The sequence below is a fragment of the Phragmites australis genome, chromosome 2, assembly GCF_958298935.1.
Source record: "Phragmites australis chromosome 2, lpPhrAust1.1, whole genome shotgun sequence".
Taxonomy (NCBI): domain Eukaryota; kingdom Viridiplantae; phylum Streptophyta; class Magnoliopsida; order Poales; family Poaceae; genus Phragmites; species Phragmites australis.
In genome coordinates this window covers 49,539,517-49,559,673 of record NC_084922.1, presented here as the reverse complement: position 1 = coordinate 49,559,673, position 20,157 = coordinate 49,539,517, and the positions used below count along the sequence as shown (strand labels likewise).

General features: G+C 42.0%; 2 protein-coding genes across 2 annotated transcripts; one reads left to right on the top strand and one right to left on the bottom strand.

The window, feature by feature from the left end:
• Window positions 1-1,889: 1,889 nt before the first annotated feature.
• Window positions 1,890-4,873, bottom strand: LOC133910230 (uncharacterized). The gene is made up of 2 exons (XM_062352740.1): window positions 2,755-4,873; window positions 1,890-2,685 (listed from the first exon to the last, which is right to left on the bottom strand). The coding sequence occupies exons 1-2, from the start codon at window positions 3,085-3,087 to the stop codon at window positions 2,050-2,052; spliced, it is 969 nt and encodes a 322-aa protein (XP_062208724.1). The 5' UTR covers window positions 3,088-4,873; the 3' UTR covers window positions 1,890-2,049.
• Window positions 4,874-9,157: 4,284 nt separating this feature from the next.
• LOC133909524 (coiled-coil domain-containing protein SCD2-like) lies at window positions 9,158-16,006 on the top strand. Its single transcript, XM_062351988.1, has 17 exons — window positions 9,158-9,692; window positions 10,025-10,209; window positions 10,987-11,056; window positions 11,195-11,236; window positions 11,329-11,391; window positions 11,688-11,737; window positions 11,816-11,843; window positions 12,222-12,296; window positions 12,405-12,515; window positions 12,594-12,654; window positions 13,361-13,477; window positions 13,575-13,696; window positions 14,121-14,190; window positions 14,785-14,826; window positions 14,963-15,003; window positions 15,080-15,206; window positions 15,607-16,006. Exons 1-17 carry the CDS (start codon window positions 9,315-9,317, stop codon window positions 15,711-15,713), a joined length of 1,689 nt encoding a protein of 562 aa, XP_062207972.1. The 5' UTR covers window positions 9,158-9,314; the 3' UTR covers window positions 15,714-16,006.
• The last annotated feature ends 4,151 nt before the right edge of the window (window positions 16,007-20,157 follow it).

Sequence of the window (20,157 nt, the reverse complement as noted above, 5' to 3'; positions counted from 1 at the left end):
AGTGCTGAGATTGTGATTGGTTACCCGCATGATTAGAGTACGGTGACCTTGCACCTGAGGAGCGGTGTGCTTACCCCTGTGAGGTTGAGTTTGCTAATATTGGATTTGGCTAAGTCCTAAAACTGTTATATGTAAGTTGTATATGTTAATTTTGTGTAAATTTGAAATTAGCTTAAATTTTTGGAAATTTTGAAGCGTTGTTCAGGTAATTTATTTGAATGAGGTAAGTTTGGCTAAAGTTTTATAGGTCATATGTGCTTGAGCCGAATTTTGCTAAGTCCTTGGATGCGATCATGATGCATTATTGGTATCATTGTAAGTCGAATTTGGTTAAGTCCTCGAAAATGTGCATATGCTAAACGCAAGTTTGGCATACAAAGGTAAGCGATGACCATTTGAGAGCAAGGCAATGCCATTCTTTCATGTAGGTCGAATTTGACTAAGTCCTCGAAGATGATGCAATGTTGGTATAGCTGCAGGTCGAATTTGGCTAAGTTCTCGAATATGGCATTTTTTCATGTAAAACATCACGTCACACTATCATTACATAAAACCAGATAGCTGTGTTGCATATGACATTCTTTCATGTAAAACATCACGTCTGACGTCACACTTTTTTCATTGTTTAAAGATACTTAAAAAGTTGATTGTATACTATGAAGCACAAAAAAAAATTATGAGTTAATTTACCATGCTTCACAAAAGATCCTTCTGACACACAGCACAATGGACTCGACTTCTAGAAGAATGCTTGTCTCCTCAGTTGTTAGTTCGAAGTGTTGTCTTGGCATTGGCAAACCCCTCTCATCATTGCCTCATTCCATTTAGCAGTGCTCGATGAGTCCTCAGGGGCAGCATTCCAGCCATCCCAAGAACCTGATTGCTTTGTATCTGAATTTGTGGTTCCTTGGGAACCTAGAGCAGCATTTCGTGAATTGTCCGATGGTTGTTTTGCAGCTGCTACAACTCCATTATTCCAGCCTCCCAAATCATCAGAATCATTCCCACCACTTGCATTTTGTTCCCAACTTGAGTTCATCGTTGTGCCATTTTCCCATGAGCTGCTTTTCTGAATATGATAAAAAAATCAGATACTTTACATATAAGCTTACAGATAAAGTGGACTCTGTGAAAGGCACTTGAACTTTTAATGAACGGAAAGTTGCCTTATTACCACCAATATTGAACCCATTCAAGTTTCCAGTGCATGTCATGCTATTTGCCACAAGTATCAAATGCTATTCACCACAACTTAAAGAGGTAGACACTGATACTAAACAAGGTAAGATCTACCCAGTGTTATTCAACCAAAGAAAAAATGATGACAGAAAAATATGGTACTCCTACCGAGTGTTTGGAACGCTGTTCACCAGATAGTAGATCTTAAGTAAATCACCTGTCCACTTTTTACTAACAAACAAAGAAAGTTGGGTGGCAAACCTGCACAACTTGATCAAAGGCACATGAGACACCAAGAAGTTCCCTGACTTGTTGTATACCATAAGGGATGGACCTTTGTGTGTTCTTTACCCAAGACAGTGGAAACAAACACCAAACAATTGAGCTAAGAGTCATTCCCCTTCATCTAAGTATCTGATAAACAACAAAAGGAATAGGCATTAGAAGCCTACACTTGCAAATTCCTTATTTTCACTCAGTAAAATCAGAATTCACTATTTCTAGAGATATTATGTATTAAACAAATAGACTATAACTCTGACAACTAATATATGGATCAAAGGAAGCCAGGAACACAAAACTTGACAAAGAGAGGTGAAATAAGCATAAACAGATTCTGCACAGACTTCAGAATTCATATTTGACATATCATATGAAGCTTCAAAGTATGAAGCTTATGTACAAAAGATAGGTGTGCAACATCTACACCATCATCACACATTTTCCCATAGTGCCACCTCATATACTAAGGTAAGCTAATTAATACAAAGATGTCTACAGTTTCATCTTACAAAAATAGTTGCTGCCTGCAGGGGAAGGGATCTACATCAACCACCAACTGAGTAGGCAAAAGGCTAGATGAGAAGCAAACTAAGGACTAAAGTAGTGCTTAGTGATCCAACGGTTCATCCACTTGCGACAATGGTCATCACTCATTTGCACAAAACCAATGCTTTGCGCCTTGTTGTCGTAGAGCCAACCGAGAGCGGCTAGTAAGACATCCTCGGTGAAGCCGGGGAGGGTTATCACAGCATTGTACACATCGGGGTGTGCCTCAGTGTGGATAGTTGCCTTGATGGCACCGGCCATCTCCTTAACAGCCTCAGTCATGCCAGTGAAGACAACGACCTCCTCCTCCGTGATCATGGCCCTCTTCCTCTTGGAACCAACCGCAGTGGAGGAGTCCTTCCCCTTGTCCTCAGAAGCACCGGAAGCAACCTCCTCGGGTGCAGAGGCATTCGATGGAGTCCAGGTGGATGGAGGGGTATTGGTGTTGGTGTCCTCAACATCCGCAGCAAGGCCCCCGGCAAAGCTGAACCCTCCACTGATGACATTGGAAATAGGGCCAGCTTTCTCATCGCTATCGATCACATCGGAAGGAGCTCCCAAAGGCTCATTGGAGCCCATGGCATACCTCCCGGTGGCCTGTCCAGTACAGAATATGGCAGCCATCTGGTCATAGTTCTCAAGAGGTTTATTAAGGTATTCAGCATCAGTAGGGTGATCCTACAAGAAAACATGAATTGGTTACAACAAATTGGTAACATAAGCCTACAACATTTTAACTTAAATTACTTTTATGTGGCCTTTGTAGTGCTCGTTCTCCAGTACGATGGAGTTGGTGGTGTCATCCCACAAGGCACCACTGAGCTCCCGCATCTTGCATATCTTCACCCACCTTGCACGCCACTTGCGGAGGTGGTTGTACACCTGATTCCCGCTAACCTCAACACCAGTCTCCTTAGTCACTTGTCTTGCAACGGTGTTCACGTGCACCTCCTTAAAGCCCTTCTCAGTCCTCAATCCACTCTCGATCAGGTCAACCAAACGTCTCAGCATGATGTTGGACATGTGAGATGTCCACTTCAAGTTGGTCCTTGGCGCACCGCCACCACCATGGTCGGCCATGAGCTGTCACGAAGCACATGTATTGGAACACAGAAGAAAATAAGCACATATAATGGATAAAAACCTAATTGGAACTACTTATTATTACAGGCCACAAATTGTCACAGAGTACACATTAATACAACTCATAAGTAGAAGTACCAATTATTACAAGTTCTAATTGTTTTACAAAGTACAACATTATATGGTAACATCATTCACACACGCATGCTACCCCTATTGTTCCACATAGCTAGTGCCCACTCATCCCTCTTTGCTGCCCAAGTGTTGTTGTCATATGCAATATCATTGTGCGCTTCGGGCTCTACAGGGTTCAGAGTCCACTCTTGTTCCCCAGGGACACACTCATCTTGTCCATGCATTAGAATCCAATTGTGCAAAATGCAGCAGGCTAGTACTAACTTGACTTGTGTCTTGTATGGGTGGAATGGCTTGTTATATAGAATTCTAAAACGGTTCTTCAATGCACCGAAAGCCCGTTCCACCGTGACCCTAAGGGAGGAGTGCCTCAGATTGAACAACTCTCTTTGGTCATGAGGGTGGTTCCTTCCACCATACTCCTTTAAGTGGTACCGACACCCACGATATGGTGGAAGGAACCCGGGCCGAGCAGCATATCCCGCATCAACCAAGTAGAATTTACCTATCAAGCGATAAATATCGTTTAAGTGAGCACATTTTTTAGTTCACAAACAAACTTTTTAACTTAACTAACTACACTTACCCGGGGCCACCCTTAAACCATCATCCCTCTCCAATGCATCTGCTAGAATGCTGGCATCATGTGCAGATCCCTCCCACCCAGCTAAGACAAACGTGAACTTAAGGTAGAAATCCACCGCTGCCATGACATTTTGCGTGGTAACCCCCTTCCTACCCCGAAAGGCGGCTGCCATGCTAGCTGGGACTCTAGCTAGCACATGAGTACCATCTATAGCCCCAATGCAATCCTAACCAAGGGTAACAAACAATTAGGTAAGAACTAGAGTGGGAAAAAACTACGCAATCTAACACTAGTACCTTGAAATATGGGTTAAACCTGTGGCTGTTTGCAATTTTTGGGTGGACCTCGTGGGATGAAGGCCGAATCATCTCTCCACGTAGCTCTCCAATAGCATACAAGATTTCTTGAAAGTAACGACTAATTATTTCCAAACCCCTTCTAAAATTAAGCTCTATCAACCTAAACCTACAATTATGACCAACCACTTGCAGGAACATGGCAACTTGTTCCTCAACCGAGCTATTAATTGTGTCCCTAAGTAAGCGCCTCGTCCTAAGCAATGTGCATAAGTGGAAAAAAGGAGCTCTTCTCATGCGAAGCTGTTCTACACAGTGCCGATCATCATTGTGGAAAATGAACCTAAGGTTTGCCATCCTAATCTTGTCTCTTTCAGCTAAGGGACCGTAGGTGACAGGTGGTGTACGGCCTGCACGCCTATACACAAACAGTGTGTACGCACACATTGTAGCAACTACTCAAACAGCCTGAGCAATGATTTTACGCCGCTTGATAGCCAAATCATTCATCTAACCATTTCAACAAAGCATAAATTGCAATTAGATTTAGAAATATACATCGAATACACATACATCAAATACACCAAAAAAGTGGCAAAGCTAAGCACCATGCCACAACCTTTGCAGATTACAACTAACATGACTAGACATTAATTACTATCTTAATGTACAAACATAGTCAATGTTCTAAACAACTTCCATGACTAAACATAGTCCTATGTTTATGTCAATGTTCTAAAAATTATTCCTGCAGATTACAAATTGTTTTGTTTTAGTGTTAGTATTGGCCAGAGCATGATTGCTAAAATATATTTCTTTCCTTTCTGGCATGTAGAACATCTTGCCTATAGGTCAGATGAAACTTGAATTATATTGTATTGATTTTGCTTAGCTGATCATCCACCAAAAAAGTATAAAACAGTTTGACAAAGTGGCAAAAGCTAAGCACCATGCCACAACCTTTGCAGATTACAACTAACATAACTAAACATTAACTACTATCTTACTGTCAAATTTTAACTTATAGACCATGTCGATGTTCTAAACAACTTACATCTTGAACCGAGGAGTACAAATCAATGTTCAACTACTTTAGAAGCCATTAAAACAAAACAATTTGACAGTATAAAATAACTGGAGGAAAGAGAAGGAAATGACGGGATGCTAGCATTTTAGAAGCCAATTAACTAATCTCTAAGACCGGATACACCATAAATATTGACCTAACAGCTATTTGTGTTATTATTGTATAATCATCGATCAAAATCATGCGGAATAATCTGTCAAAACAAATTAAACTACAAATGCCAATTGAACTCTAGATGCCAGCAAGAACATAGATCGGGAACAATGGACAGATGGGGTTAGGCTAGCAGGGCACCATGCAGCAATCAAAAACTGGATGCAGAGGAAGAAAGAGGGGGACTCGATATCTCAATCTCACAGCAAAGAAAGATGGAATCCCGAGCAGAGCACTCCTAACCGAAGAAAGTGCAAACCACCCGAGTCCGAATGGATCCCGGATCTACGCCGGTCAGGAACAGGGGAGGAGGACGAACGCCGGCGACTGCGAGCGATGGACTCGAGGTAGCGTGATCCGGTGGACGGACGAATGCCTGGGCTGGAGGGCGGCAACGCTGGCGAAGAGAGGGTTTCTTTGTATCTGAAATGGCCAGTATGCATGCTCAAGTACAAGATGAGATCTTGTTCGGCTAAAAATAAACATGAGCAAATAGCAGTGCTTACCTCGCCGATTGGGAAGGGGAGCTCGCTGGCGGGGATGGAGAGGACAGAACTGTTCACTCACTGCCTCACACCGTGGATCTGTGCAGACCAACGCGGTGAGGAGGAGAAGGGGCCTTAAGCCCAAAATAAAGGGGACGGGAGGAGGCTGCGGGTACTCACCCAGAGGGAGTTCGCCGGAGGGGATCGAGGGGACCTCTCGCCGGTGTGGATGGAGAGGACGGTAGCAGTCGGAGGGGATCGAGGGGATTGAGTGCGGTGGTAACCCTAGCGGTGCGCGATTCGATTCTATCCCGAGCGAGGAGGTGGCTGCATGCGAGTGCTTGTATCAGCTCAGCCAGGCCCGCGAGCGAATGTCGATTCGGGCTTCACTGCGAATGCAGCACGCGCTCGTATTTTCGCATGCGAGGAGCCAGGCCGCTACAGTAGAATCAGCGAACCAAACACCCTTCAACACCAATTTCTACGCATGATCCAAGCCAGGCTAGGCCTCATTCGCTCAACCAAACACGCCCCATGTGAAGCAAATCTTGTCTACGATGGTTATATTCTATTTTTTCTTTATTTTAGTCATTAGGTCATAAAAATAGATGATACATATAGAGTATTATGAGAGACTTTTTAGATATAATTTTATAAAATTTGTTTTCACCATCGTGCGCTGGACGTGTATGCGCTACACATATGCTTGGGTTTGGTGGGCCATGAGCAAAGAATTAAAGAGGTATGTCAATGGTGGATTTGTGGAATTTGAGGGTGTCGTCAATTACTACCTCCGATTCTAAATATAAGTCCATCTAAATTTATCTTAAATCAGATCTTTCTAGATTTAATCATCAATAGCTGAGAAATCATATAGATTGGTAACATAATGTTGGTATATCTAGATTCATCGTAAGAAATACTTTCATAATTTGTAACTATTTATATTTAAAATGATATATTTTTATAGATATTGTTAGTCAATATTCTATATCAGAGACCGTGTTCATATCCTAATGATTTCTATTTAACATCAGAGGGAGTAGTTACTCGGGCTTTAAGATTGCCTTTATAACCAACGAACTACGAAAAACAAATAAAGGGAATGTATGCATATACTTCATGGGTATCTGATCGCTATGTTTTTTTTCATAAGGCTATCTGTATGTAGCCATGATTAATTGTCTCCTAGACGACCAACATTTGTCATCTAATGATATATTGCTAACCGTTGAACCTTAATGCGTGATATATTACTAACAATCTATAACCTGATCTCTGTTCATGATCATATGCACGGCTCAAGCTATAGCAAATCAAACTTGTTTCCCTCACGTGTCCAGAAGAAGGTCCTGGACTGTCTGCATGCGTCGGTCAGTCATGGAGTTGCATCTCCACCGTTCATACCTCAGATCAACAACTATCGATTGATGTGTCAGCTGAATTTCACTCACGCATCATTGCTTTTGCTTGTGTCGGGTCGGGCAGATTACTGATGCCATGCCCACCTGCTCGCGTAACGACCAGTGCTGCGTTGTCAACGTACGGGAGATGACAACGATGATGATGCACAACGTGTAACCTACACTTCATCTTCATATATATATAGCCATCATCAAGTGGTGGATCAATTGGAGTGGATGCTGAGCTAGCCAAGGCACTACATAGCTGGAATCTATGTTGTCTAATGCAATAGAAACTTCTTAAATGAGAGATAATTATTTAGTTGTCATTTTAAAAAAACAATAATTGTTGTTGATGATGATATACGAGCTTTCTTGAGTCAATGTATGGGACAAGATAACAAATAGAATACCACTAAAAGTCATCGGTGAACAAAAAAAAAAAAACGAATGCCCCTCTTACATGAAGATTTTAGTTGGTGAGTTTTTTTCCAACGCACGGCCTCGACACATGGATATGCTGAACATATTAAATTATTTGGTATTTCTCATTGAGTATGGGCACGTGATTCCACATGCGCAATTACTAACTAGATTTTTTCCTGTGGTACGTGGTTGCTAGTTAAATTATTAAAAACCTCTCGGATGCATGTTTAGATAGGATAAAGAGGGGCAGGATCGAACTTATGATCAGAAGCGACTCTAATTATTATGTCATTGACAAAATTATGTCGCCAAATGAAGTGTATTTTTTTAGAGTTCTAGGGAACGAGCTCCGGCCACCATTGCACTGAAAAAGAGACGAAACCGTTTACAGTGCAGTGCAGTGTTATCAGTTACAACCCAAAGGACTAGCCGAGCCAAAAGTATTACTAGCCTATTACATTTCAGAGTTGATCTTCTCCTTGACATGGCTTCAGCATCAAGCAAGGATTCATTGCCACCTGATTCTTCCCGGCCGGCCTTGAACAGACTTCCTCCAGCTTGGGGCGCTACCTGATTGAAATCTGAGATGCACCGCTGTGGACAATGAAGTGCATTTTAGTTAGAGATACAGAACAATGTCACACGTATAGCAAAAAAAAAAAAAAGAAAAGAAAAAAAAGAGTGTTGATATACTTCACACGCCTATTTCTTAAAAATAATTCTGGCGACAAACATTAGACGTCTGATCCCAATTCAATGGTCTAGAATTGAGAGCAGGTATTGCTCATCCTTTTTCTCTATTTCATTCTTTCAGCGTCGGCTGTTTCTTCCTCCCACGGTCGTGATGTGCTTCCCTGTGTCGTCCACCTCCTGCCGTCTTTGACGATGTCTCAGCCGTCAGATCCATACCCACCATAAGTTGCCACGCTAATTGTTCTATTTTTATCGTACTGTTACCAACTCCGCTCATCGCCCGCCTCCAACCCATGGCACCAACTCCGTTCACCGCCCGCCTCCAACCCATGGCACCAACACCACCACTATCACCTCATCGTACCACCATGTTGTAGCCCATCGCCCCAGCCTCTCTCTAACCCTGGGGCCACCGATGTTCAGACAATCACATGTTCACACTATTGACTGAACGTCTTGCAATTTTCAGCCACATGATTATTAGGAAGGGTGAAAAAAGAGTCCCTACGTTAAGCTAAATTTCAAGGTCCCAAGTATGCTAAACATGCTATGAAGGGTAATTAATCTGTGTTCTCTTCTCAGCTCTCCAGCCATATTCTCCAACCAACCTGATTATCTCTAGGACCACGTTCACGCAGGCACCATATGTCATGCCCCGTCAATATTAGAACCTCTCTGAACCGGTATGAATTTGATTGATACAGTTTGACAATATTAATAATCTAGAAAAATGTTTTTAAATATTAATAAGATCACTCGAGCATTTTATAAAAAAGAAAAGAAAACAACAAATTATCAAGGGACAAACTGCAAGAAGACAAAAACTGAAAACTCTACCGGCGTCGCGAGCGTGCTCTCCCCCACTTCCGTCCCACTCCCTCGCCTTGCCTCGCCATCTCCGCGCCGCGGCCGTCCGTACCTCGCCGCGCGTCGGCCCAGATCCCTGCGGCGAGTGGCCCCATGGACCGTCTCCGGGCGGGGAGCCCCGTCTACGGACGGCAGCGGAGCGGCAGCAGTACGGGCTCCTCCTCCCCTGGCGGTGTCTCCCCCTCCCACCACCGCTCCTCCTCCACCTCCTCTGCCGCCTCCGCAGCGGGCGCCGGCATCTCCAACGTGCGTCGCACTCAGAACGTGGCCGCGCGAGCCGCGGCTGCAAGGCTCGCGCAGGTCATGGCCTCGCAGAACGCAGCCGCGGCCGCCGGCGACGACGACGACGAGGATGACTACGCCACCGACCACCCGCCACCGCCCCCAGCGAGATTCGGAGGAAGCCGGCCGGCGCACGGAAGCAACGGCGTCTCCCTGCTCGGCCGCACCGCGAGATCTCCCTCTCCTGCGGTATTTTGCTTCCGGATCTCTCGCTCATCTCGCCCGAGGCTGCTTCTCTACTCAGCAATCGGATGTTCCGGGCTGCTGCTATGCGCTAATTAGTCCAAATTGGTCAAACTGAAGTCAAATTGTTACGAAACCATCCACGAGTATGAAATTGCAAACGAAGATAGTTTCCACTTGCTAGACCTAGATCACTTTTTAGTAATGCTTGTTGACTCATTTTGAATGAGGGGAATTTAGAGAAGTGATCAGTGCATTTAAATTCTGGGTTAGTCTCTCTGTTTGCTCAATTTGCTAATTGGCCTTCTGCTAATTTGATCTCCTCGTATTTTCATTAGTTAGGTCGGAACATAGTAGAACCACCTCCTACTGTCCGCTCAACATCGGCAGGGAGGCCAGCTGTTGCGTCGCGGCCGACCACCACAGTGGTGCCACCAATCAAAACGAACACTACATTGCGAACTCCGTCCCCTATTCCACCTGTGGCTGTGGAGCTTCCAGTGAATCGCACTCGGCAGAAAAGGTACACTGATCATATTTCCCCAGACCTCCTAAACATGGTATATGTTTTATCCACTAAAAATAGGTTAGTCTCAGCTCCCACAAAATGATTGCATGATTAGTGGTATTAGTGTCCCGGCTAAGTGAATTTAACTTCTTGTACCACTTGTCGGAAGAAGTGATGCTACTTGCTTACTGCATTACTCAACTCTTGGTACGGGCTTAGTTTGACTTAGCCTGTACATATTGTTGAATCAATGTAAGCATCATCCCCACTACTATTGGTCAAGAATTAGGTGCCAATAAATTAACCTGAAAAAAAGAGAGAGCAAATACATGCTACAGAGCTTCCAAGTTAAGGTTTCTAAAGAGTGACATCAGTATCATAGCGTGGAAAGCAGTCAAAGCACAACATGTTGTGTTCAGTTTGTACAGTTACAGCAGAAAGCCCCTGATCTTCTATCTAATAGAATCAATGCTTTGGAGTCTAATTTTATGTGCTTGTTAAAGTACCACAATGGTTACAATGTGACTGTTATTAGATTAGATCGGCAGGTGAAAATAGCGAGGTGTTAGTTAATACATCTTAAACTAAAAATGGCTTTTAAGATCCAAAATGATGTCCAGCATGCTACCTTTTCTTTATGTTAGAATGTGTGCTGCATTACTTTTGTTTCGATTGATCAGTCGTCACATTATCACACTGCCTATAGCTTGGATTTTCTTTTCATCTATTTTCTTTTTAAAGAAATAGGGAAAATATAGTTTTTGACCCATCCCCTTTTTTTTTTTCCTTTAGGTTTGATCCAGGGCATCTCAGCTCTAGAGAATCAGGTCTAAAAAGAGAGGCATCCACACTTCAAGATGAGGTGCTTCTTGTTATCTAAAGATTAGTCGCTTATACTGTAGCTCATGTTTTCTTGTTTAAATGTTCGGAGTTCTTAGTTCCTTACCATAACATTGAATATTTGGGAGTGCATATTAACTAATGCAATACTGCCCTACAGCTTGACATGCTACAAGAGGAGAATGAGAGTGTTCTGGAAAAGGTGAAACAAAAAATATCATTACTGTACAGTTTAATGTAGTCAAAGATTTTATATGGGGCTTCAGTAAGTTATCTCTTAATCTTGATTGACAGTTACGACTTGCTGAAGAAAGATGTGATGAAGCGGAAGCTAGAGCCAAGAATCTTGAGAAACAGGTGAGATAAGGATCTACTAATAAGTGTTATTTTACACTCTGGATCAGGATATGTTTGCTCATTTGTAAAATGTGTTCGGAGTCTATCTCTACAGCTGAAACTAAACTGAACTTTGAAATATTGTAATAAGTTGGCCTTTTTATGCTCCCCGTAAAACAAAAAAAGAGGATCTTTTATGTTGATAAAATAAGTGATCCTTGCGTTGTGACCTATATGCATATTCTGTTTTCTAAGTTCATATTTTGTTGATATGCAAATCCTTCTGTTTTCTAAGGTCATGTTTTGTTGATATGCAGGTAGCTGCTCTTGGAGAAGGAGTATCGTTAGAAGCTCGCCTCTTGAGCAGGTTTGTTCCATGCTTGAATATACATATTTTACAAATCTACGACTGGTCATAGTATAACATGTATATGGATGCTGGCAGGAAGGAGGCAGCACTTAAACAGAGGGAGGTTAGTTTTTCTTGTTACGTTCTGCCTATAGATCATTGACATTCCAATTTTGTCATACTGTTAGTTTTGCCAAGATTTAGATGTCTAATGGTTTAATTGTTGGATTTTAGATGCCGTTTATTGTTCAAACAAGAAGATAGCTCCTGTGCAGAATTTCAATTCCAATTTTCTACTTTGTGTTGTCCCTAAATACATTATATTCATGGCTTCATGCTATATACCTATTTCGAGGATTCCCTGAATGGTATATGAAAGTACATGCTTAAAAAATTTAGAAGGTTTTATGAGATGAAGTCAATGTGTCATTTTTTTTTAATCCATTAACCAACACTTTTCTGCTAATTTTGCAATTCTTTCTATTATTACTTTTGTCCTCAGGCTGCACTAAAAGCTGCTAGGGAATCAAAGGATGGCAAAGATGGGGAAGTAACAACACTAAAGCAAGAACTTGAAGTAAATATGCTTTCTACGAATCTAACTGTGGAATTTTTTTTGTTGTATATGATGCTTTATGCCTTTATTTGACTCCTGTGTTCTGTTCGCTTCTCATGTTTTGAATAGTCTGCCAAAGAAGAGGTTGCATCAGCAATTGACCAGCTAAAAGAAGCAGAATCCGAAACAAAGGCTCTCCGGTCCATGACTCAGAGAATGGTCTTAACCCAAGAAGAAATGGTTAGCCTGATTACTGCTTGATTCTGTTCATTTTGTTTTATTGACATGGATTTTAATATATTTGCAACTTTATGCTAGGAGGAGGTTGTCTTAAAGAGGTGCTGGCTTGCACGTTATTGGGGCTTGGCAGTTCAATATGGTAAGTTGCCTGATAAGTTTTTCTACAACAACAATAACAACAAAGCCTTCTAATCCCAAGCAAGTTGGGGTAGGCTAGAGATGAAACCCACAAGATACAACAAAAAAGATGATGAGAAAAATTAAAAATAAAAAGGTACCAGTAATAGTAATAATGGTAAAAGGAGACCAATAGCTGATTATACTAACTCGTCACTATACATTTAAAAAGAATAATAGGAGGAGCTTGTGCATCATTCTTGATGCAAAAAAGTTCCATTTGCACATACGTAATTAATTATTCTCTCTTGAGAGGCAGTTAGATAGCTTATTACTGTGATTTACTTGTTTGGATACATTTCAATAGGATATGATGGTTGATAGCTCTTCTAGTCACTCATCCACAGATGATGTAATTATGCATACATAAGCAAAAGATAACTGTTCATGTCTTAGGATAGAATTAGAGCTATCTAGTTTGGTGAGATAACATTTACGTAAGTACTGTGCAATTTAATTATATAGTTATTCTCTCGATGCTAATACTTTGTCTCAACACTAAACCTTAGTCAACCAGGCCAGTCCTAGTAGGTATATGGCTTGGCCCATGTCTAGGTTTGGCACCCCAGAAGGGACTGGGCCTGGTCTGAAAAATGCACAGGTCTAGTCGGCATGCATCATTGGCACTAATGTCTTAATTATCTGATGGCCGATTAATAAACTTGAAGGAGTGTATCCCGAGATTGCGGTATCAAAACATGAGCATTGGTCATCATTAGCTCCTCTTCCTCTCGAGGTTGTTCTCTCTGCTAGTCAAAAGGCTAAGGAGGAACCTCGTATACAAGGCAAGTCTTAATTCTAACGATGTATAACAGTATAAGTTATAAATTATAGTTTATTTCATGCACTCCAACTAATCATGATTGAAACTTATTCAAGCAGGTGAGGATAATGCTCAGAGGAGAAATAAGCTTGTGCGAGAAATGAGTGACATAATGGGAGAAGGCAATATAGAGAGCATGCTTTCAGTTGAAATGGGGCTTAGAGAGCTTTCATCATTGAAGGTGTTAACTTCACTTCCTATTTTTCTAGATTTCTCGAAGGCAACTTTGCAGTAGCATTTTTACTTTCTCAAATGCAGAGACATGCTCCCGCATAAAAAAAGGACACGAGGGAGAACATAAGCTCTCTTAATATCCTACAAACTTAGACAGACTCCTTTTTCGAGTATGCCCAGTAGGATGCTGTAGAGGCAACAGAATTTAACTTGCTAGCTCTGTTTTTCTTCTGCCAAAATTTTCAAGGACTTGGTTGGACTTCCCACTATCGTAAAGAGCTCAAAGTTATCAATTTTTTTTTGTACAAAGTGAATTACAAAGGCTATAAGGGCAATTTTCCCCTGTACTATTGCATAGTTTTCCTCCCATATTTAACCAATAGCTGGCTTCTTTGTCATTTTAAACCTAATTTTTTGTTATTGTCATGTAGGTGGAAGATGCTGTTGTAGTTGCACTAGGCCAACATCGCAGACCTAGCATAGTTCGGCAGTTCACATCAGGTCTGTTCCTTTTGTTATATGTTTACCGTGCCTATTGGATTTTGTAATTGGTTTATTACTGTAAGCAAAATCATTGATTGTGCTAGAAATATATGGTTAGGCTTCGAATTAATGCCCCTTCATTTTCAATGTGTTACAACATTATCATAAGTTGTTTGCATGGTCTTTGTTTTGAAGGTTCATAGGCAAAACATCTGTTGTGTGGCATTAGTGAAATCCGCAATGTCAATTATCACCTATCATGTGTCTCATCGCAAGTTCTGGGTTTGCATATCTGCAATATTCACAGTTGGGCACTATAATGTTAAGTATGTGTTTGAACCATCCAAACCCTTCCACATACTTGCGTTGGTCTTCTTCCAAGATAACCCTTCCGCATACTTGTGTTGGTCTTCTTCCAAGATACTTTCTCACAAACTTGGTAGTGGCTATCACATGAAACAAATACTGATCTTATGTTACTATGGTGCCATCTTCAAATGCATGCATCGATTTTCTTTTCATAGGGATGATTTTACATGTGAATGCCTTTCTATGTCCTTGCTTGCACGCTTAGAAATTAAGCAAGTTATAAATTCTTTTCTACCTATGCAGATTTTAAATCACCTGGTGAACCTAAATACTTGGAGGCATTCGGTACTGCTTCCTCCCCTTGGCTATATGATTTTCGTGAAGTTTCCCCCTTCACTATATTTCACTACTTGTATATGTAAGCATTTCAGTCAGGTTTGTACGGCTTAAATTCAAAGCTGACTATTTCTTCATGTTGCAGACCTTAGTCCAGAAGAGGCGGAGGATGTTAGCTTTAAGCAGGTAAGCCTTCAGCATTGTGAACTCTGCAATTCTTCCGTTAATTACCCATGATTTATGGGATTCACACCAAATTCAGGCATGGCTTATATACTTCTGGAGAAGAGCCAAAACTCATGGTGTTGAAGAAGATATTGCTGATGACCGGCTTCAGTTTTGGATTGGTCGCAGCGCGCAAGCTCCAAATTCGCATGACGCTATAGATGGTATGATATTTGCCCCATGTTACCATTTACTGAAATAACTAACCTTTACAGGTATCCCTGTTAAATTTACTGATTAGCATGATGTCCATTGGGTGGACTTACATCTTTGCAGTTTCTTCTGAACAATATGCCCTTCTGAATGATCAGACGGTCTTATTGCTCTTGGAAGCCAGGCCACTTTTGTAGGGAACCAAAAGATTGTTATGCATGTCTTTAAGCATAAACTAGCTAATGGTTGATGTACAAAATTATTTGTAGTATGCCCTCTTATATATGTTAGGCTATCTATTGTTTTTTGTAATCTTATACCTGGCTTCATGCATCAAATCAATTTTTTCTGGTCCAAGTTGCCATCTTTTCCATTTTCTTCGTACTGATGCTGTCAATTTTATTAATGCAGTGGAGAGAGGTCTAACAGAGCTCAGGAAATTGGGCATAGAGCAACAACTGTGGGAGGGTTCGCGAGCAGATATAGATCAAGCTTCTTTGGCAATGGATAATCATTAGGCATTCGTCATGGTTGTTTATGCTTCGCGTATCATACCAATTTTGGAAGAAAAAAAAAATGGCAACTTTGGTTCCCAGCAGGTCTCGGGCCCTTGCATCACCAGATCACAGAATAGTTCTTCAATCTTTGGGTGTTCAGCAATGGTCCTGTCCAAATTCCAACGAGCTTGTGTGGTGCATGTGCGAGTCATTTACCTGTTGTTAAAATAGCTTTGTGAAATGTGTAATAGTTTTGACTTGGCAAGACAAAACAACGACGACCTCACTTCCAGTAATTGTGAATTTTGTGATTATTCCCCCTTGGTTATTCTCCGGTATCGAGTTCAATATCTCCGTGCCGAGGAAGATGTGCTTCCTGCATCAAATGAACAAAGAACTTTGTATGGCTTTAGAGTTTAGAATTTAAAACTAGTTATTATCCTGAACTTATGCATCGTCTGTATGGTTGGTATTCATGAAAGAAAAGATATAACATTTGCCCCTGGCCAATGCCTGTGTTCCAGTTTTGAGCCAGGGCCTTCCCTTACGAGTTGCTCTATTGTATCTTAGTCTTAAGAATCTATTGTATTAACAAAGTGTAGTTAAAAGAAGCCACTGCTTTTGCTTTTAAGCATTAAAATTACCATGTTAATTATAAAAAATTATACCGGTGTAGATCTAATCTAAAGGAGTCCACATGTGTGAGCGAGGGATAGACACAAAGGGAAGCAAATTCTATACTATTGTTTAGAAAGATTTTTATGAGATCTTATTTATATTATCTATCTTGTAATTTAATAATTGAGTTAAAGATAAAATAAAGAAAGTGAATATGTATCATCGCAGGAGAGAGTTTTTGGTAGGACAGAATTTTATAAAATTTGTTTTCAACACATCCCAGCAGTGGGGACTCATTTTTTGGAGGAGAGCCCCGCTGCATCTTCCGATGGATGGCCTATGCACTGTCGTCAGCAAGAAAAGTGATCGTCGCGGATATGGATTGGATTTTCGCTTGTCCCATGCCAGCACAAGCCATATGCCGTGAGAAAGCATAAGCTCTCAAGACGCTGGCCAAGGAATTCACAACCGAGATGTAGCAAATCAGCGTTGCCGACAAACAAGGTTCAGCCTCACCGACTGCGGCATTTCTAGAATTGATTCCCGTCTTGCAGCATTTTCAAGCCCATTCACATTCCAATTCAGAACAAAAAGCCTAGCATAGAATAGATTATCATGAAACAACACACATCCAGCACACTAAGCCCGATGGAAGGGCAGTCCACCAAACTCCAGCCCCAAAGCAAGCCTTCCGGACTACCGCATACTGATTTGTGTATCCAACTAACCAAACCGCCATGTTACGAGTCGTGAAAAATTCCGATAAAATTATGATAGTATAGAGCACGTTATTATCTATTATCTTATAAAATTTAAACTCAAGCGACAATGGTCCGACCACATATCTTATCGTGCTGTCTGGGATGAAGGCAGCTCAACTTAAAATTGGGCGATATCCTGATTTGTCTCGACGGGTTACATAGTTCCACGATCTGGATCGCAGGTGCGATTCTTGGCGTCGTAGTCCTAATTCCTCAAGTTGTTGGAACAATGAGGTAACACCAGTACTTGTTTGTTGTAAATTAACCTGCGGTCTTGTCTAATCACAATTTCTTTCTGACTTTTGCACGGATTGATGAATTCAGCGATGGATTCATTCATCGGTTGCATGGCGAGGAGGGAAGCCGGCGACCCGCTGCCGCCGCGTTGCATCGCTGGCCGGCGGCGATTGGTGAGGCGAGGCGTCTCCTTTTGGGAGGGGTCAGGACGGTTTAGAGCTGTCACGGGAAGCCTGCCTGGGCTGGGGAGGGGTGCCGCTCTCCTTTGCCCTGCCCCGTCTTCTTTGCTCCTTATTTATTCCTCACTTCCCTTTCATCCCTTGGGCATCCATCCATGGCCGTGCTGCGCTGCTCATTCCCTCGGCGGCACGTTAAAGGCCGCAAAAATCTCATACGGTTGGCGTTTGCTAGCAGTGCAGCAGTGGAGGTAGTTAGGCTGTTAGGCAGCTAGATCAGATGGGTGTGCAGGAGATATGATTCGGAAATTAATCAGCGACGGATCTAGAATAAAAATGGTTAGCTGTCTCGAGCTAACCTGTTAGAGGTCTGAGCGTCTCACTTGTTGACTAGAAAGTGTCATATAGACTGTTATATATAATAGATTATTAGAAAATAAAATTTTAACCGATATCTTATACACCACGTAGGTATAAAGGTGAATCCACCTCTGGCTGTGATTTATAAGTGTTTCATGTGTGCTCGGAAAACTCACTGATATTTCGCATCATTTGGTTCTTAGGTTTAGTTCCTGAAAATGTGCTCTCTAGGTGTAATTCGAATAATGATATTTTGCATCATGTAATAGATGCACTCTGTTACTTAGGGTCTGTTTGTTTCAAACCGCTTCTGACTTCTGTTTCTGTCAGAAGCCAGAAGTCTAAACAAACGGGTTTGCTGAAAAGTGATTTCTGTAGAAACCAAAAGTCTGCTTCTAAGGAAATGAACTAGAAGCTAAGAAGCTAGTTGAGAGTAACTTTTTTGAGAAGTAGTGTACTGAGAAGTTAAAAAATTATTATAAAATTCAAAAGCAACTTTTCAGAAAAAACTAAAAACATAACTTTTCAGGAAAGACAGAAGCAGAAATTCAAACAAACAGACGCTTAATAGGCTTCGATTCAGTTTGAATAATGATGATAAAGGTATAAAAATAGACCGTTCTACTACCTGTATAGCCTCTCAAATCAAAGGTCTTATCTAATCTGTGGTTCATGGGCCATCAAAGCAAATCTAGAAAGTTGGAACTGATCTGTCACTAAACATTGTACGTACATAATTGTTCTAGGGATTAGTGAACTTCTCTGATAAGACCTGTGTTCCTGCAATAGCTGTACTGCCTATGCTGACAAAATTGGATGTGCACCACTCTTGAAAGAAATCCATAAAGCAAGCCTGTTCATCATGGATTCCAATTAGCCCATAGTTGATCTCTTGCATAACAACACGCCGTCTGAACCTGTCAAGTGCTTGACTTGAAACTTCTTTCTTCACATGGCGGTAGCGCGAGGAGCACACATTGTAATTTCTTTGTCAACTGCTTGACATGTACTTGTGCCGTCGAATGGAAAGAACAGCTGAATTCCTCTCTCGCTGGCTTTGCAGAAGCACTCATGTGAGCCGTGGTAGGCAGGGCAACCCTTTTTCCAGTGTTCTGTCCCCTCCGGTTTACATTCCCTCGCACTGCGTCCGATGATTTTTCTCGCTCGGCTCCAGCGGCGTCACAGGATGCATGGGAGAGCTTGTAATTGGAGATGCTGCGTTGCGCACACTCGAGGGGTTGAGTAGGAATTCATTGCAATCATGTAGCCTTCCCCTCATCCTCAAACCGTGAACAGAATGATCTCGCTCTTTTGTTCCCTCACTGTTTTTCAGTTTTACCTTTTTTTTTGATAAATTTTACCGTTTGTCTACCGTGATAAATAACTACATATAACTTAGCAGGAAGAGGATGAGAGGCGATGGCGGCACCATCATGTACTCCTTTTTTTTTCAAAATATTAGGTAATATATTTTTTCCATCTAATTTTCAAAATATAAGGCATGCATGTATTTCTCTCTCTATCTCTTTTGCCCTAACCAATCTTTCCTCTTCCTCTTCGGCATTTAAGTAAACACACAGACAAATAAGGTCACTTTATGGTGTTAATCCCGCGTCCAATTTAAATGTGCCTTATCAAAAGAAATAAGTAGAGTACGTATGTTCTTCAATCAACATCAGAAGAAAACAACCTCTCGTTTACGCACGGGTTGCACATTTGTCCAAAAATTTTGGGGAATGGCGAGATATGAGAAGAATGGGAGGTTGAATGGGCCATAGCATGTGTGATAGGAGAGCTCAAATAACGGAAAAGAGAGCTCAATTGTTGGTGAATCAAGAATCAGGGGTTTCCGAGTCCTGAGGCCAGGCTAGCAGTTTGCCACGTGGCGTCCTCCCGCGGGGATCATCTCCGCGAGGTACGAGAAGACTAAGTCCTGGGAGAGGATGCTCGGGGCCATGAACAATGGTCCCCGAGTACCCGAGTTCCCCGACGATCCGCGAAGAACAAGTGTCGGGAAGAAAGTGTTCGGGGTCATGAACAGTGGCCCCCGAGCACCCAAGTCCCCCGACGACCAGAAAAGTCAAGTACCAGTAAGGGCGTGCTCGGGGCCGAGAATAGTGACCACGAGCACCTGAGTACTCCGAGGACCCAAGGAAGAGAGCGCTCGGGGCCGAGAACAGCGACCCCCGAGCACTCGGTTCCCCGAGGACCTGAACAGTGAATTTCGGGAGAGAGTGCTCGGGACCATGAACAGTGGGCCCCCGAGCACTTGGTTCCTCGAGGACCAAGAAAAGGCATATCCGGGAGAGAGTG

Bases quoted from the DNA above. Each gene is read 5' to 3' on its own strand.
- LOC133910230 (XM_062352740.1), bottom strand. From the start codon at position 3,087: ATGGCCGACCATGGTGGTGGCGGTGCGCCAAGGACCAACTTGAAGTGG. The intron at 2,686-2,754 runs GTAATTTAAGTT...GTTTTCTTGTAG, and splicing joins ACTACAAAGGCCACATAAAA to GATCACCCTACTGATGCTGA.
- LOC133909524 (XM_062351988.1), top strand. From the start codon at position 9,315: ATGGACCGTCTCCGGGCGGGGAGCCCCGTCTACGGACGGCAGCGGAGC. The intron at 11,392-11,687 runs GTGAGATAAGGA...GTTGATATGCAG, and splicing joins CCAAGAATCTTGAGAAACAG to GTAGCTGCTCTTGGAGAAGG. The intron at 15,004-15,079 runs GTAAGCCTTCAG...CACCAAATTCAG, and splicing joins AGGATGTTAGCTTTAAGCAG to GCATGGCTTATATACTTCTG.